The 18,992-nt window shown below is 36.5% G+C and overlaps 1 protein-coding gene across 1 annotated transcript in view; it reads left to right on the top strand.

Moving 5' to 3' along the window:
* The window catches only part of LOC103025629 (lysophosphatidylcholine acyltransferase 1), a 44,130-nt gene extending 25,483 nt beyond the window's left edge, over positions 1-18,647 (top strand). Inside the window, exons 4-14 of the mRNA XM_007254532.4 lie at positions 1,477-1,589; positions 2,988-3,048; positions 3,244-3,302; positions 7,282-7,316; positions 9,849-9,903; positions 10,925-11,007; positions 12,407-12,532; positions 13,204-13,357; positions 13,691-13,789; positions 14,861-15,002; positions 17,006-18,647. Coding sequence (XP_007254594.3) covers positions 1,477-1,589; positions 2,988-3,048; positions 3,244-3,302; positions 7,282-7,316; positions 9,849-9,903; positions 10,925-11,007; positions 12,407-12,532; positions 13,204-13,357; positions 13,691-13,789; positions 14,861-15,002; positions 17,006-17,181 — 1,103 coding nt within the window. The 3' untranslated portion in view covers positions 17,182-18,647. The remainder of the gene's footprint in view (positions 1-1,476; positions 1,590-2,987; positions 3,049-3,243; positions 3,303-7,281; positions 7,317-9,848; positions 9,904-10,924; positions 11,008-12,406; positions 12,533-13,203; positions 13,358-13,690; positions 13,790-14,860; positions 15,003-17,005) is intronic.
* The last annotated feature ends 345 nt before the right edge of the window (positions 18,648-18,992 follow it).

Raw genomic sequence — 18,992 nt, 5'->3', positions numbered from 1 at the left:
CCACCCCCAATGATCACATCAGGATACTACTTTATTTATTTATTTTTTTTTTTGCTGTTTTTAGCAAAAGAAAAATTCACGCTGTTTTCATTTCCCATTATATATCTACTAGAGACAGATTATATCTGTCCAGTATAATTATTTTACTTTAATCATGGATATATGGAGATATTTGGAGTGCATTATTAGTATCATGCTGTTCTGCATCATTGACTTCTTTTTTAATATTTCAGTTAGAGGTGTGCCACATCATATTGTATGCAAAAATGCAAAAAAAAAATAATTTTTATTTTGTTGCAGTAGTGTATTCCTAAAATACTCTTTTTATTCAGTGTTTTGTCATATCGCTAAGAGTATCGTTATCGCGAAAATACTATGAGATATCGTGATATTATTTTGGGGCCATATCACCCACCCCTAGTGTCTTCCCATAATTGTACCTTATAGTAAGAAAGTAACAATTTCATGATTGTCACTCAGTGTCTATTAAATCAATTTTTTTTTTTTTCTGTGAATCATTTATGTAATGAAGACCTAGATTTAGCAAATATTCTAACAAAGATTGAAAACTGTTTATGGCCAAATAGTCAACATGAAAAACATGAATATGAATAAAAACGCTCAGACTTGTCTTTTATGGTACTTTGCTTTATTGTATTACTTGTGTATACTGTACTGTAGGTATAGGGAAGTGAAAATTTAACCAAGAGCATTTGAATAACCCCTTTTCCTACTGAACCCTTTTCAGTCCTATTTTTGTTTGTGCAAAACATTTATTATTGTTTATAATGTTTAAAATGTTTGTCAGAAAATACAAGAAGTCCTAAATTTAACTTTCTCATACTTGCAGGTTGCTTGTGCACGGTTTGTGATGCAACTGTGTTTGACCCACTGCAGCATTTGACCCAACATGTCATTCCAGAAATGGCTTAAATATTGTTTTCTGCTTTCTTTTTATATATAGCTGGAAATACCATTCCAGCTAATTGCTATGGTACCTAAAACTAGCTTGAAAGTGCTGCTAACAGTAAATATCCATGGTGGCGGTGTCTGTAAGATTGTTAAACATGGAAAGCATATAATTAAAGGAAACAAATGGGTTATGCAGCAAGACAATGATTGGTAAAGCAGAAAAACAAATGTCTGTCTAAAAAGAAAAAAAAAAAGAAAAGAAATTAAATCATTGTTTTTGTGTCAACTCTGACTTAAACCTAATTAAGAAGCTGTCATGTCTTATTAGTGTTTGACAGTATAGTTATGACAAATAAGCAATATGTTTTTCCACCCCATTGAATTTAAATGCAAAGTTCTAAATCTGAATTATCACATGATGGATACAAATGACCAAACTGGTAATTTTTGGTTTAGTCTGTAGAGGTTTTTGTCAAGAAAGCTCATCACAAACACGATCACAAGCTGCTTATTAAGTATTTTTGCAAACTTTCTAAAATGTCTCAATGTCTTTCTGTCCTGCAGCCTTGATAAAATACATCCGACCCGTGTTTGTGTCGCGGTCAGACCAGGACTCCAGGAAGAAGACTGTAGAGGAGATCAAACGGAGAGCTCATTCAGGAGGGGAGTGGCCTCAGGTGAATCTTAAAGCAGATGAAAAATCTCATAGTAACTTGTAAAGTTGCTGTACTTTCTATAATAGATTGTGCAGTATATTCTCAACCATGACTGTGGTACCGTGGCAGTTTGTAATACATTTTTTTTCCGTGTTTGCACACTGTTAGAGCTTTCCACTGGTGTTTCAGTACAGTGGTGAGTGTAGGCTGTGTGCCACATTATTGCAGGATATTCCTTTATCCCTTTTCAGATCATGATCAGGGGGGAGTCGGGAATTGTGTCCTGCTACATTTAAAACATGGCTGTAGCTTCAGTATAAAACATTTGGTAAAAAACAAATAATATTAAAAAGGTCAGAATGTTGCTGAAATGCTTATATTCATTTACATTTACATTTTTTTTTAAATAATGAAAGAAAGTGCAGATTATATGAGTGTAATACACTCTGTTCAACATATATTAAGAGAGAGATAAAGAGGAGCACTTGTGAAAGGTACTGTATTTACCCTAAATGTGTGTACAGTGTATTCTCTTTGTGACTGTGTAAATTAGTATCGAAGCGTGATAAATACACTTACGATACATGTCCACTGTAAATAAGAGAGCAAAAAATAAGCTTGTCTTCAAAAAATGCTTAAAGTCCTTTTTTAATATTATGTTAAAGACTAGTATATATTTTTTTCTTTTAGTGTTGAAAAAGGAAAAGGGCATCATGCAAAACTTTGGGGACCACATATATATATTACATATATCTTAATCAAGGTCTTAACTTAATTAGCTCTTTGGGACTATGGCAGTTGTTCAGTCCAGATGATACAAGTTCTAAAACTTTAAGGATAATCAAACTTTGTCCCAGCATTCACATGCTATGTTCTCCTCTAATCAGCTGCCTAACACTCTGAGGTGGGGAAAATATTCCCACAAAAGCAGGTAACGGGTATAATGTAACATAATGTAGCAAACAAGCAATGGACACATTACTTTAGTCAGTTAGCTACTCAGTTAAAATGCATATCTAAATCATCACACTCCTGACAGTCCAGTTAATATAAGATAAGCCTATTGCAAAGTTACAGCAGCACAGAGATAAGCCCGAAGTAAAGAAAGTAATCACTTTATATGAAAAATACAAGAAAACATGCAGTTGAGATAAATTATATCATTTATTACAGTCAAAACAGCATCATTTACAAATATTCAAAAAGTGATCATAACTGGAAACTACTCTTCATACGTATGATTTGGTTTGGTTGTATCCTTATTACAATTTTAATCTATGTGTAAAACTAACGGCTTTTTTAGGATTATTTTAGTGATATGGCGGAAAATTGCATATATTTTAATGTGAATGATTAGTATAATGAATAACTTTGTCATTTCATCAGATTTAATGTTGTTTTCATTTTTGTTCTTTCCAGATAATGATCTTTCCAGAGGGAACATGTACCAACAGGTCCTGTCTGATCACATTCAAACCAGGTCTGTGTATGAATTGCATTTAAACATGTCAAAACTCCTACAAACTCACACTTCCTTCCTTTATAATTCAGCTCTGCTTTTGTCACCGTCTAACCACAAACCTGAATTTTAATTGCTTCGTTCTTCTCATGCAGCCAGGGTATTTTAACACTGTGAAGAATAATACCTCTCTTTTTCATCTTCTTCTTCTCGCAGGTGGATTTATTCCAGCAGTGCCAGTACAGCCTGTCGTTATTCGCTACCCTAATAAGCTGGTAAGCAGTCATGAACTTCTGGGGGCTACTCAAAAAATGCTGTATGCTGCAGTCAACAGAATAACAATAGTAGAGTGACAAACAGCTTTGAAAATAGATGGGACGAGGTTGCGTGCACTAGATGCCACTTAATGCACTACTTTCTATTAATAGAAGAGGGTTCCCCATGTCTCTAACACAACTGCTCCTGCCAGGAAAATGACCTATGAGCTGTTCTGGTGTTAGACCCACCATTATCATTCCACAAGAGAATAACTATAAGAGCAAAAATGTAGTATTAGACTATTTAGTAAGAGTGTCCTGTGACTCTTTACCCATTGAACAATCCTTAGTTTTACTCATTAGGCCTTTTTCTTTCATTTTAATTTTTAACTCAGTTTGAAGCAGCTGTTTTACATGTTCCTTACTCAAGTGATTTTTGTGCATTTCTATTGATTCATTTATTCTGAAATTTGTCAGTCTATACAAATGCTAGTTGTGAAGAATGGCTGTCAGATTCACATTATGTACAAAAAATAAAAGCAGCTTAAAGGAAGTTGCAAGGTTTTTGTGTGACAGCAATGAATTTGACAAAAAAAGTCCATTAGTCTGCTGTCATATTTGGGTGTGGGGATTTTTTTATTTTTATTTACCTGCATGTATAAATTTCCATAATGTAGCTATTTGGTGGAGAAAGCCTGTTTGGGATTATCAAATATCGTGTTTTTCGCACTATAAGGCGCACCGGATTATAAGGTGCACTATCAGTAAGCGTCAATTTCCTGGTCAATTTTCATACATAAGGCGCACTGGATTATAAGGCGCATTTTAAGAGACACTATAAGGAACTTCTAATTCAGGTCTCGCCGCTGGGTGGTGCTGTGAGGGGTATCTCATTAAGTTAAGTAAAGATAAGCTAATTACACAAAACTGTAATAAAGAGACTTTCATTTAAAGTCAAATGAGCGCTGGATGTGAATCTAAACAGATTTCTCTTTTAAAAAAGTGTTTATTTGGATGAGTAAAGCGCTTCCGTTTAATTAAAGTAAGCTTAGATTCACAAATTTCTCCAGCACTAAGGCTGGAGCATTAGCATTAACATTAGCCGCTAAGTGCGCCTTATAGTGCGAAAAATACAGTGTTTGTATTTGTGAATACATCAGTTTGAGAATATAACTTATCATCCTTTAAATACTAAACTAAGATGCCAGATGTCATATAGCAGTATTTAGATCATGAGTTTGATCAGGAAGTGTTACCTCAGGGGATGACTTACAGCCACCCATACCTGTATAAGTTGTGAGGTGTTATCTTAGCAATGAGGTTAAACACTGGTCAGAGTGTTCATGGCAAGGTGATGTGAATTAGAGTTTAGATTCTTTGCCCAAGGCTGACCCGATGACCAATCTGAATTTGTGCGAGCATTTTAGTTAAAAATTACTCAACCCACAATGTCATGTACTGGCATTGCCACAAACAGTGGACTGCACAGGTATGGGTAATAATTGTCTGATTGTGACTTGTGGAAGCTGGCTAGAATTGTCCATCCAGTCAGACAGATAGCATACTTTAGCTTTCATAGGACACAGCAAGTCATGGGACACAGTACCAGTTCCAGTCCCATGACATGTGGCATGTATGTGCAAAAATGCAGCATGGAGGTAGAAGAAGCAAATCAGCAATCAATCCTTCATATATGATCCTTCATTTACAGTAGCCACAATCAAATTCTGAGAGACCGTCCAGCTCACTACACACGCGCACGTTTTGCATAATGCCAATGCTGACGGACTGCAACTTTGCATGATCTTTTACATCAGTTGTGATCGCAGAGAACAATGGCATCTGGGATTGCACGGTTGGAACCATAGTGGCTTTTCATGGTGTTCAGAAAACAATAGCTAATGTATGATCTATACTATGGGGAGTAAGGGCGTGTCAGGACGTATTGCATAAGATAATATTGAAAAAAAAAAGAAAGCTTATTTAAATTATATTCTTATAATAGCTGTAATCAGATCACATTATTTGTTACATGATTTTTATTTTTATTAAAATAATAATCTTGGTATGTTACTGTCAATATACTAACACATTTTCTCTAGTTTTAAATGAATGTTTAAAATCATGTATTTTGTTGCAGTAGTATATTCTTAAAATGAATCAGGTTTGTCAAATTGGCAAGAAGAATATTGGTCCTAAAATATCTGAATGATATTATGTTATTATAGGGCCATATCTGGTGTTCTATCTTAAAATGTCTTATGCATCTACTTCTACACACTGGAAGATTGAAATGTTCAGTTATAGCATTGCAGCTGCAGTGCTACAGGTATTTCTGTATTAGTCACTGCAGGCTTTTGAATGGACCACACACTCAAGAAAGTGCAGTGAGAGGCGAATGTAAAAAGCTAGTTTGCCGCTTTACTGTTTGTTGCATGACACATACAACCACAAGTAGCTTGTACAGCCTTGTTTAGGTCTATTGTAGGTCCGTTTCTGTGCTCTGTAACATGCAACGTTACCTGTTGAGCAATATGAAGAAGGAAGTTGATTAACCACTATAACCATCAGCCAGTAAACTGGGTGACAAAAGAAAGCAAATTGGATCTATAAATAAGAACAGGGGAAACTTAACTTTAATATTGAAACTATGATATATGTAAAAATGTGTAGCAAGAAAAAGCATAGACCTAAATAAGCTGCAATAGTTGCTTATTGTATATAATCGCTGAAAATGTATCTCCATCTACATTTTTATTTCAGTTTTATTTAAAAACAGTGTTTTAATTTTGTTACATTAATTTAGTATACATTTAAAAATGTGTACAGCTCTGGAACAAAATGAAGAGACCACTTTAGTTTCTGAATTATTTTTTTAGGTATATGTCTGAGTAAAATGAACATTGTTGTTTTATTCTGAAAACTACAGACAGCATTTCTCCCAAATTCCAAACACAAATATTGTCATTTAGAGCATTTATTTGCAGAAAATGAGAAATGGCTGAAATAACAAAAAAGATGCAGAGTCTTTCAGACCTCAAATAATGCAAAGAAAACAAGATCATATACATAAAGTTTTAAGAGTTCAGAAATCAATATTTGGTGAAATAATTTTTAATTGGTTTTTATTCATCTTGGCATGTTCTCCTCCACCAGTCTTACACACTGCTTTTGGATAACTTTATGCCACTCCTGGTGCAAAAAGTCAAGCAGTTCAGTTTGGTTTGATGGCTTGTGATCATCCATCTTCCTCTTGATTATATTCCAGAGGTTTTCAATTTGGTACATTCAAATAAACCTATCATTTTTAAGATGTCTCTCATTTTTTTCCAGAGCTGTCGGTTTTTCTAAGGCTAATTTCTAAAATGTATCATTTTACATTTTTTAAATGGGTAGTAATAATAAGCCTAGCCCCAAGTGAGCATAGTAGTTTTTATTGTATAATATTGCTGTCTGTGTATCTCACTATTTTTCTGTTTTTGCGTGAAGTGCTGTAAAATCTTTGGAATTGATATAACAGTGGACCAACACCAGCAGATGACAAAGCTTTCCAAACCCTCACTGATCATCAGTAAATTTTGCCTTTGGTTTGTAAATCAAAGAACCAGAGTCTAGAGGAAGAGTGGAGAGACACACAGTTCAAGCTGCTTGAGGTCTAGTGTGAAGTTTCCACCAATCAGTGATGGTTTAGAGAGACATGTTATCTGCTGGCCTAGCCCCAAGTCAGCATAGTAGTTTTTATTGTATAATATTGCTGTCTGTGTATCTCTGTGTTTTTCTGTTTTTAATTTTCTCGATCGTTTGAACCCTCTTGCTGCTCTGCACACACTGTATAATTAACTTTGTATTAATGTGCCATATATTTTAGTATGCTGAAATGGTTATTTCATGTTAACATCCATTGTTATAGTACAGTGACTATTATTATTTGTAGTAGTAGCAGCAGTAGTTACACACATAGGCTGTGTATAAATTATGATTGTGTGCTTCTCATCAGGACACTATTACCTGGACTTGGCAGGGCCCTGGAGCGTGAGTACTGACTTTACATACAAGCTTAAACTGCTGCTGAAGCCAGACAGAAACTTTAAAACAGACACTTAATTTCTAATGTCATTTTCACACCCAATAACAAGACAATGGTTCATGTTTTGTAACACTGTATACGATCTACATACTGCAGTTTGATCATAGAACTCTTAAAACATTTGCTACATCCTGTCATCATTAACTAACTGTATGCTCTGTGGCTTCTTGGACTTGACCTTAATTTGTTATTGGACAAATCTGCATGTTGTCGAATCAGCGAGGTGCCTTCCAATTCTTTTTTTCTCCCGTTTGTTTAAAGGATGACGATAGCTTGCCTCAACTTCAAATTGGTCAAAAAGTCCAAACTTTGGATTGTTCAGTCAAATCTGGACTGAGGCCAGATCTATAGGTCATGGTTTGCAGCATCTTTCATCTAGTCCAAACTAAAAAGTGTTCATCTGCCTTTTTCTGCCTTTTTGACTTTCTCGGTCACTTTGCACATTGTGTTGTCATGTGAGGAAATAATAAGGCGCGTAGCAGTGGACAAATGGCTATTTTATTAAAGCAAAGAGACGAAACTCAGATATGTGACTGGACGGGACTAAAATTACAAGAGGACCATGGAGTTCAGTGAAAAACAGTAGGTAATTCAGTCTGTAATTTTCTCAGAGGACGTGTGAGAAGAACACATACATGGTCGTTCTGGACGGGGATAAAATCAGAGGACCCCCCTATTAATAAAGAAATTACCCCAGGACCCCCTTAGAAACTAATCCCATCCAGATAGGGCTTTAGTTCTGTGTTTGTTATCTTAAATTCAGCACTAAATGCTGCTGTTACCCCATATACTCTACTTTCAAATAAAGAATGAATTATTATTATCATTATTATTATTCATATTGGTCAGTGATTTCTCCTGGCTGCTGCTGTTGATATTTGTAAAGTGAGGATTACCACTTGCATTCACCTGTACCTTGTTTGGTGTGGACTTTTGGATTTTACAGTTTGGTTTGAACCACCAAAGCAGGTTTGAAAGGTGCTGTGATGTAGGGTCTAATCCAAAGGACCAAAATTTACTCACTATTCAATCTCATTCCTGATCAAATAAAACCATGATCTTGTTCAGTTTTGTGAAACGGAACTTTTTGCTGGACTTTCAGAGCAATTACAGGAAGTTGAAAAGGCTATCGTAACCAATCAAACAATATGAGAAGAAAAGAAATTGTCTTGTGCAGTGGCCTGACTCCCCTTGCATGAAAGCTTGTCACGTAGCAGTACATGTGTAACAGAGTACGCTGAAAAACCCATATTTATAAACAGAAATAGTGGAATTCGCTCTTTATGCTGTGTGTCTTGCATGCACACTAATGTAGTTGGATTCCGGAGTGATGCTGAGTTAGGCACGCAACCTAAAAAAAAAAAAAAAAGGAGCTTGCCAAATTGACTACATGCTGCCGTCCAATACACATGCTTTAACAAACCAATGAACGTCAAGTATAGGGAGGCTCAGTCCACATAAGTGATGATGCCAGGACATATCAGAATTTGTAACTGCAGTGTAAAACTGAACCTAACTGGGCTGAATATATACAATGTAACAAACACATCAGTATAGGTTCTGGCTTTGGTTTTCTTAAAGAAATGCATTAAATAGTATCTACAATTGCATGGGCCCCTTTCATTGTGTAGTTATGCTGTGTCTTATTTAAGATTTATATTACCACAGAGTTATATTTGCATTGCCTGTAGTCCAAATTCTTTTTGGGTAATCCTGTGTTTACGCTGGCAGGCAAAGAGAGCAACAGGCGACCAATCATTTCTTATTGGAGGTCACATTTATTTCTTTGTATTTGCAACAGAGTGACGAACGCAGTTGACATTTTCTCAACTTTATGCAAATGATTAAGGACACGGTGCAGAGACATTGTACATTGATTGACCGAGCACATTTTTTGAACCAATCACAAACACAGGGGTCGGAGATCCTCACATTTCTGCACTGTTAACGTTTGATTCATACTGTTTATACTGTTTATATTATGCATATTTGCACAAATACAGGGGCAGTTTAAAGAAAATTTAAACATGATTGAATTAACTGATGGCTCGATTGGTAGCTTCCTATATTAGCCTCGGTGCTACCCAGCAAAGCGATACACATCCACAAGCAAGACAGCGTGAGTGACTTGTCGCCTGCCAGTGTAAATGCAGGGTAACACTCATCTACACCTGGAAAACATAATTCTCTTATTCTGCTCCTTAATTGGTTTTGATTGGTCAATAGTGCCAAATAGCTTAACTTTTTTAGCTTTAGAAAAATACTTTTCCCTCTGGGCTTCATGCTGTTTCCAACCAGAACCACATGAACACAATTCACCTGATTATTGTGAGTAGTAGGAACTTGCAGGCAGCATTACTTCCGCTAGATATGGTTTTATTGAGAATAATAAGGAACTATCTGCACAAATGATGATATGTGTGTCTTTCTAAAAGGTGTCCCTCAAGTTCTAACTGTAGTTTGGTATTGTTTTCCAGGTTTAAGATACTGTGGCTCACTCTTTGCCAGTTTCACAATGAGTTTGAGATTGAGGTAAGTGTGTTTAACCCTTCTGGGGTTAAGAAACTCATGGGTTGTGGGTTTTAAAACAGTATGTAACTAGCTCTGAAATAGCTCCAAAAAGTAGTGGTACTTTTAGCAGTGTGGGCAGTGTGTCAAGTCCTGCTGGAAAATGAAATTCATAGAAGTTGTCAGTAGAGGGAAGCGTGAAGTGCTGTAAAATCTTTGGACTAGACATAACACAGTGGATCAACAAATTGTGGAAAAGTGGAAATCAAGGAACCAGAGTCTGGAGGAAGAGTGGAGAGACACACAGTCCAAACTGCTTGAGGTCTAGTGTGAAGTTTCCACAATCAGTGATGGTTTGGAGAGACATGTCATCTGTTGGTGTTGGTTCACTGTGTTACATCAAGTCCAAAGTCAGTGCAGCGTTTTCCAGGAAAATAAATGCTTAAAATAGATGAGTCTGTGTGCAATAGATCTCTATAATATATTAATTTCACATTTTGAACTGACTTACTTAAATAAAGTCGCTTGTCAGTGATATTCTATTTGTTTGAGATGCACTAGTATATGTAGCTGTATGTTGGACTAATTAACATCTTTAAAATCATATTTCAGATTCATATTTCAGCCCCAGATTAATAAAAAACTAATAATGCAATCATATTGCATTATGTCCACTATATGTGACTATATCCCTCAGATTATTTAGTGCCCATGTGACTGATTGGCTTCCAGAAACACAGGTAAACAGTCACTCTTCTAAGACTGTAGTTGATGTTTTTTGTTGTTGTTGTTTTGTTGTTGTTGATGTTCAGGGTTTATTACCCTCTGCCCCATGAGTCACATGAGCAGTGATTGGATGCTGTCTGCTGTGCTGCTCCTTCAGAACATTGAATAATGAACTCCAGACTGACTTTTTATCATGTATTAGGAGATTGACGTCAGGCGCGCGATATGTCTAAAGAGAGGGGTTATGGTGCATTAGCTGGTTGGCCTCTGTGTTACAGGAGATGTTTGTGTAAGAGTTTTAGTGTTGTTTTGCTTTCAGTTCCTTCCCATTTACACCCCCAGTGAAGAGGAGAAGAGGAACCCGCCTCTGTTTGCTCACAACGTGCGTCGCCTCATGGCCAAGTAAGACCAACGGAGCTTACTGCTGCTGTACACACACACACCCAAACAATTTGAGAAAGACTAAAAAAAAAAAAAAGCAACATGATTAAAGAAAAAACAACATGATATAAAAAAAAGCAACAACATTCCCACAAGTGAATGAAATACAGTGCAGATAACTGAAGCCAGCCTTTGGTAAACAAATACTAAGATTAAGTTAGTTAGTTAATGTGTGTTATTTAGTTAGTTAATTAGTTAACTTGTGAGCCTGCTGCCAATTAAAGAAAAAAAAATGACTTTACCCTCCTGTTATGTTCACAGCAATGGTGTTCCTGGGTCAGTTTGACCCATTGCATATTTAATCATCCAAAAAATGTCTAAAACCAATAAATCCTAACAAGCAGTGAGAATATTTAATTACTCACTACATTACTAATTATTCTATCAATATTCAGTGCAATGCTATTTCTTACCTCTAACAGTTAAAAAAAAAAATACATGATCTAACTTTTCACTACTTTTTCATTACTTTTGTAAGACCAATATAATACACAATAGTTTTACATAACATTAAACGTAACATTGCCATTCAGTTTTAGTTTGTTATTGCTGGGCGTGGTTGCAAATATGTTAGAAGAACCATTTTCATATTATATGTTGATTACACTAATTAAGGCAAGCAGAAGAAGTTTCATACGGAAAAAAATACTTTTAACTATTTTTCTTAGATCTTCAAACTTTTAAAACAGATCAATTTGACCCATAACTTAAAAGGAGGGTTAAAATAAACGATTTATTGTTGGGTATACATTATTTGAGCTTTTCACAATTTTTTTTTTTTTTTTTTTTTTTTTTTATAATTATATATTTACATTATATAAAGGCCCCCTGCAAAATATTAGCTATTTTTTACGCTTGTTGTAAAAAAGTCCAGAAATCATTGAAACTATATATATATATATATATATATATATATATATATATATATATATATATATATATATATATATATATATATATAGTGAACATCATACTTTTTTACAAGGAAAATACTTATTTATGGGGTTCTTTGGGCGCTAGTGCTGCCATCTTGCCAGTGATTCTCATAACCCTCTGTTTTGAGTGTGCCTCTGAAAACTCTGTTTGAAAGGTCAGGTAGGCCTAACCTGGTGGGGCCAGGAGGTTAAATGGGATTGGGCCATAGGGTATAGATATAGAAGAAAATTTCAAGCAAATGGTGTGTGTGCGTGCGAGTGTGTGTGAATGAGTGTTAGGCGTGTGTGTGAAAGACAGAGAGGAAATAGAGAAGGGAAACTGTAAATGAGATGAATGTTTTAAACTGACCTCTGCGTGAGACAAAACACTAAGGTTCATAGCTCATGTTTCGTGTGTGTGTGTGTTTGTGTGTGTGTCCACTCAGGGCCCTGGAAGTCCCCGTGACAGATTACTCCTTTGAGGACTGTCAGTTGGCCATGGCAAAGGGCCAGTTCAGGCTGCCTGTGGATACATGTCTGCTGGAGTTTGCTAAACTTGTCCGGAGACTGGGGTGAGTCTTCACTGCAGGTGTAAAAAATGCAACAGTGCATCGTGAATTATTCAGCTTGTGACTTTTAACAGCTGTTGATTCTGGAATTGTTTATTTATTTATAATAATAATCTCTGAACTATAACATATTACTTCCAATAGAGATCAGAAAGGATTCATAATACCATACCATGAGTTCTGCTTTGTATAAAAAATATTTGTCACACAGCCAAAGCCCAAAAATACAGTCACTCTGAAAATTGTCACATTCTGTTTCACACTCCCACCACTACTAATTGTGTGAGGTCCTTTTTTAACCACATTTATTTCCACTTTACTCTCACACACACACCCCTTTGTGTCTTATTAATTACCCAGTTTTGAAGATGTCACAGTGAGGGAAAACATGATTATTCACGAAACAATATTGTCACAATATAAAAAAGGGAATTCTAGGCGTATATGATATGAACACAAAAGGCAAAGTGTGATCATGCTCTGTGACATCCCAATATTGGTATGAAACACAATAATTAAAATCCAAATCGATGCCAAATAATATGCCTATGACAGAAGGCAGTTGTGTCTACAGGTTGTGCGTCATCCATGTAATAACTAGCTGAGAAAAAAAAAACAGCAGTTAAAAAAAAAAATCAGAAAACACTCATAATGACAGTGTGTGTGCTTTTCAGGCTGAAGCGGGAGAGCTCTGATAAGCTGCTGAAAGAGTACGGGAAAAGAGCGCGTAAGCTGCAGGGTCAGAAGCAGACTTTGGAGGAGTTTGCACAATTTCTGGACCTACCGATGTCCGATGTGCTTCGAGACATGTTCGCTCTCTTCGATGAGGTACGACATTCTCCTTTTACAATATATCAAAAAGATTTTTAATCAGAGATATTGTCTATTTTTAATATGTTGGCTTAATATGTAGGACAAAAGCACTGATATTTCCTGTCCTGAAGTATAGGACGTTTTTATTAAGTGCTGAATCATCATTAGTAGAGGTTATACTGTAGGTCTTACTGTAATACTTGCAGTTTTTAAGCAGTGAAATTACTTGCACAAACAAAGTAATGCAAACTTGGATATATCTGGAAATGTTTGTTGTTTTTGGACTGTGTTTTATAGAAATAGATTCTCAGGATTGGTATAAACAGGTATGTTTTTTTTGCTCTGCAGCATGAAGATGGCACAGTGGACATCCGGGAGTTTGTGATCGCATTCTCCGTAGTGTGCAGACCTGCCAAAACACTGGAAACTATCAAGTTGGCCTTTACGGTATGTACTTTGTTTATGTATATGATTCTTTCTAAGATTACTTATGTTTGAGTTTTGATTATTAAAACAAACAAACAAAAAGAAACAGTATAGACCTAATAAAGATTTTTTTTTTTACCATTTTGTAAAAATATATTTTTAAAACCAACATAAAGTGCGTCCACCAACTATTTGAATGAGGTGTAACAAAAGTGGAATAAAAAAAAAAAATAATAATGTAACGCTGCAGAAAAAAAAAACTTTTTTATTTAATTAAAAAATGTTTCGGCTTATTTTGTAAAAATATATTTTATCGTCAACCAGCTATTTGAATGAGCTGTAACAAAAATCAAAATTTAACTCAAAAATGGAGTAAAAAAAAAGTTATGGAATCAAAAATGAGTACAGCAAATAAAAAACAACAAAACAAAAATAAATAACTACTATTCTTGTCACAAATAGCAAAATATTTTGACTTGGGGAAACCTCTTAAATAGTGTCTTACAAAAAAATAAGTATATCAAGGAGCACCTTGCCATTTTTTTAAACCTTCTTTTATATAATTTTTAAATGAAACTGCACTGAAATTGCAAATTACATTATATGCGAATACATTATATATAATTTTCATCACAAGTGGCAAAAAAAGTATGTTATCAGCGCTTTTATTTACTCTTAGTAGTAAATGCCACTGAGAGCATGTTGGTAGGACAGTTATGTGGACGGCATGTGAAGTTTATACTAATCTCTGAGTTGTAGTTGAAAACTTTAGTCTTGCAAGTCTTAACCTCTTTTGCCAGAAAAAATGCTGAAGTCCAGCAAATGTTCTTTTCTGTTAGTGGTGGCCAGCATGTTTTTTTTTTTTGTTTTTTTTTCCTGACTAATTAAGCCACACTTTCCTTAAGCCTTATTAGTGAATGACTGCTAGCTGTCTGTACACACAGAGAGCTTAGCCAAACACTGACTTACACACTGCTTCTATATCTGCACGCAACTGTTATACATATTTAATATTCAATGGACATGTTAAGACTCTGTTGCTTGTGCAGGGCTAACTGTGCTGACTGTATCTGATGATTGTTGTTGTTGTAGATGTTTGAGGCTGAGGAGGATGGGGCGATCACAGAGGATGAACTGGCCTGTATCCTGCGGACTGCTCTCGGGGTGGCGGAGCTCAGAGTGTCCCGTCTATTCAGTGCCATCGATGTGGAGGACAGTGGAAAACTTACATTTGGTGAGTCCCCTCCCCCTAAATTACACAAACGCATGCTGTATTTTACTCAAGTGGTCCAACTACTTTAGAGCGGTGTTTTTACTAGTACTTACTAGTAGCTCCCATAATCTTATAAGAAAAAGCATTACTTAAAAAATAGAATCCTGTAGAGAAGCTGCTTGATGTTTACTAAAGCGGTCTGTGTGGATCTACTAGAAAATATGATGCGTAGAACACACTTACTCATGCACTAGACATGGATTCACACTAGTGTTTATTCTAAACTCTACTGGTTTGGTTTATGCTGCCATATGTAGAGCTCAGGATAGCCTGTGTATAAAGACTGTCACAAGTGCAAGCCGCAAGCCATTCACAAGTTAACAACATGTGAAGCTAAACTTGGCTTAGTTTGACTCCTAGTTTGTGTCTCACAATGACAAGAGCAAATTGCAAACAGATAACAAGCAATTACATTTTAAATCAAGTTTTTTCTCATTCTTTTTCTTCTTTCTTTGGGATGGTTTGACTTGAGCTACATGTTTTTGTATGTATAGTACCAGTCAAAAGCTTGGACACTTCCTCATTTAATGTTTTTAATTCTATTTTTTTTTTTCTTTTTTTTTACACGCATACATAAATGAATACTGAAATCACCCAGGCTATAATGGAACACATAAGGAATTGTGTAGTAATCTCAAAGTACTTTGTGAAGCATTAAGGTGCTCTTATCTGTGATGCTGTTAATTGTTAATGGTTTCTGAGGCTGGTAATTCTGTGTAACAGAGGTAACTTCTGGTCTTCCTTTCCTGGGGTGGTCCTAATGAGAGTCAGTCTCATCATAAAGTTTTTCATGGTATTTGCGACTGCACTTGTGTAAAGTTTCAAAGTGGTATTTTTCAAAGTGACTACCGTATTTTTCGCACTGTAAGGCGCACCAGATTATAAGGCGCACTATTAATAAACAACTATTTTCTGGTCTGTGTTTTTTTTTATATAAATATGCATAAGGCGCATAAGTGCATTTTATAAAAAAAACTAGTAACTAGTCATAGGAACAGGGGTGTAGTCATGGTTTCCTTCTAAAGTACAGGCTACAGTCTCACCTCTGAAGAGCAAAGGCGCTAGCTCTGTGGTTAGCAGGTAATGCTAATGCTGCTCAGGCAGTGCTATCCGGGGTTAGCAGCAGGCTACAGGTCGATAATACTCACCTCTGAGCGGCTAAATAGTTACCGCTCAGCACGGTTAGTGGCTAATGCTAATGCTGCTCAAGCAGTGCTATCCAGGGTTAGCAGCAGGCTACAGGCTGATAATACTCACTTATAGATGGCCAAAGAGCTAGCTAGCACTTCACGTGGTTAGCAGCTAATGCTAATACTGCTGGAGAACTAAATTGAATCTTCTGTATTACGCTGTAATTTAGCAGAGTGTCTTTACTGCTCCTTACAACCTGACTGCGAAAATTCACACATAAAGCGCAACAAATTAAAAGGTGCACTGACAATTTTTTGGAAAAAATTAAAGGATTTTAAGTGCGTCTTATAGTTGGAAAAATACGGTACCTTACTTGCAAGATTGCAATATTTTGTTGTTTGCAACATGCATTGCTTTTGGTAGAGAAGTCATAGAGGGAAAATTCATGCATACTCATTTTCTCTGTGATGCTGCAAGTCCTGAAATGTGAATATTGCACATACATTGCGTTGACTATGCTGAAATAATATGTTGTGCAGCCCTGGTTTAAACCATAGTGTGAATCACACCGCAACTTCTGATTTGCCATCACACCGTCCAACATGTTTTTTTTTTTTTTTGTGATTTTCTTATGATCCTGTATTTGCTTGTTTTACAATAAGTCGTTTTTAGTCATGTGATAACATGCAGGTAAGACTAAACATGTTTTATCCTGTAGTTCTGCAGTTCTTTGACCGTGTGAACACAAACACTGTGCATTGCTGTTTCTAACTGTCATTTTACTTCTCCCCTCTCTACTTCTCTTCTTATTCTCTTGCGCCTCCTTGTGGCAGAGATGTTCCGGAGCTTTGCAGAGCAGCGGCCGGACTTTGCTGAGGAGTTTCTGTATGCAGATAACGCAGGCTTCTGGGGCACCCCGACCTCCAGCGCCTCCAGCCCCGTCTCTAACGGCTTCTGCGCCGATTTCACCCCCAGCGAGCATCACGCCACTCACAAGAAACACGACTGAACATCCCGCCCCCCCCGGGCCTCTGATTGTGTGCTGTCCGGTTCTGGAGAAGAGACGGAGAGAAAGGAAGAGAGAGCATGGAGGTCACTGGACTGCCATTGTTCTAGAAAATACAAAGTTTACTCCTGTCAGTCAGGACATTTGTGTGGTTCTTTGGTAACCTTCACCTCTTCTCCTCTCTTTCTGTCTTGTCTTTATTCTCGTTCTCTGCCCCTTTTGTCTGCTTTTTTGTTCTGTTTCTGTTTGTAGTTTTTTGAAAAAGGGAAAACCATTCTGAGAGCCAAAAGATGGTGGGGGGAAATTTGCTTACTTGAAGGCCAAGCACTTAATTTTTTTATTTTATTATTATTATTTTTTTTTTCATTTGTTGAGGAGGAAACGGTTTCATAGGTTAAGGAAATTAAACCACAAAGTCGGTTCAGATGCGAAGCTCCTCTCTCTCGCTCCTTTTTTTTTTTTTGGGAGGGACTGTAGATGCCTTTCTTCTAAATCTCCTTTAGTAAGCATTGCATGGGCTTGATGCTTGTTAACAGTATTATTCCAGTATTTTGACTGAAGGCTCACAAAAGCACTGGTGACAAATATCTGGCTTCCATACACTAAGAAAGGAGGATCAGATTTGAGGTGCATTTTAGCCTAAATCAATATGCTGGTCTGAATTGAACTGAGCCAGTCAATTTTTTTATGATGATTTGTTATTATTTCTGAATTTAATTTGTTGTTTTCTCTTTGTTTCTTTAGTGTTTTTCTGTATTTGTTTGTTTAATTTCTGTTTTTATTTTTAAGCTCAGGGGGGTTGGTTAGTAGACTGAAGCTTGTGTCTTGTTGAGCACCATGTGTAAAGGTAGCGGTGGTGAGTGCATGTGATAGTTAATGGATCTCCACTACTTTGAGAAATGCAGATTCTTTTTGGCATTTGGCCAGGTCAGTTCCTCCCTGTGACCAGTACAGTCTCAGCTGTGTGTTGAGAATTCCAGACTAGCTGCAAGTGTAAAGGTCAGTTTAGACTTAAGACGGGGATTAAGCCTGGGTGTTCAATATATTTTCCTTACAGTGGAAAATCTCCAGTCAGAATGCTGTGTAGTCTAAGACTAGGCTTAATCCCTGGCCGTAAGGGTTTACTCCTCTCTTTACTACTCTTTTTGTTTCTTGATTTGATTTATATGTATTTTTTTTTTTTACCCCTAACAAAATCGACCATCAGATCAACAAGGACCAAAAGTCTTCTACTTGCATGTAATCTGTGGTACTTCTCTAGCATCCACCAAGATTCTGAAGAGTGGCAGGGTTGAATAGAGCGGTTCTTAGCTGACAGATCTCTGTATCTATATTGCGACATGTTAGCATTCCTGTATGTCTATATTTTGAGACTTAGCTCCAAGCTTAGCCTTGAGGCCGTCCCTGCTGGAACACAGCATCACATAAGTATGCCCTTTTTTTTTTTTTAATAAAGGAAACTGAGCGAGGTTCAGCGGGTCTGTTGCATCGCTCCTAAAGAAGCAGTTTGTTGTAATCCAGCGTTTCTCAGCCTTGGTCCTGAAGGCCCATTGCCCTGCACATTTTAGTGCTTTCCCTGCACCTAGGGACACTTACAATCAACGCAATCAAATACTATCAACTGAACAAAACACAGGACACAGGAATTCCAGTCAATATGTGGGAACACACACACACACACAGACAGTTTATAATTAATTATAACCTGCCTGTTTTCATGCTTTGCTTTGGGAGAAAACCACGTGGACACATTGACATTCACCCAGACTTGAACCCATGATCCCAGTGCTAAAAGGAGAATGTGCTAATTACTA

The sequence above is a fragment of the Astyanax mexicanus genome, chromosome 6 (assembly GCF_023375975.1).
Source record: "Astyanax mexicanus isolate ESR-SI-001 chromosome 6, AstMex3_surface, whole genome shotgun sequence".
NCBI lineage: Eukaryota > Metazoa > Chordata > Actinopteri > Characiformes > Acestrorhamphidae > Astyanax > Astyanax mexicanus.
This window is presented reverse-complemented; position numbering and strand designations above follow the sequence as displayed.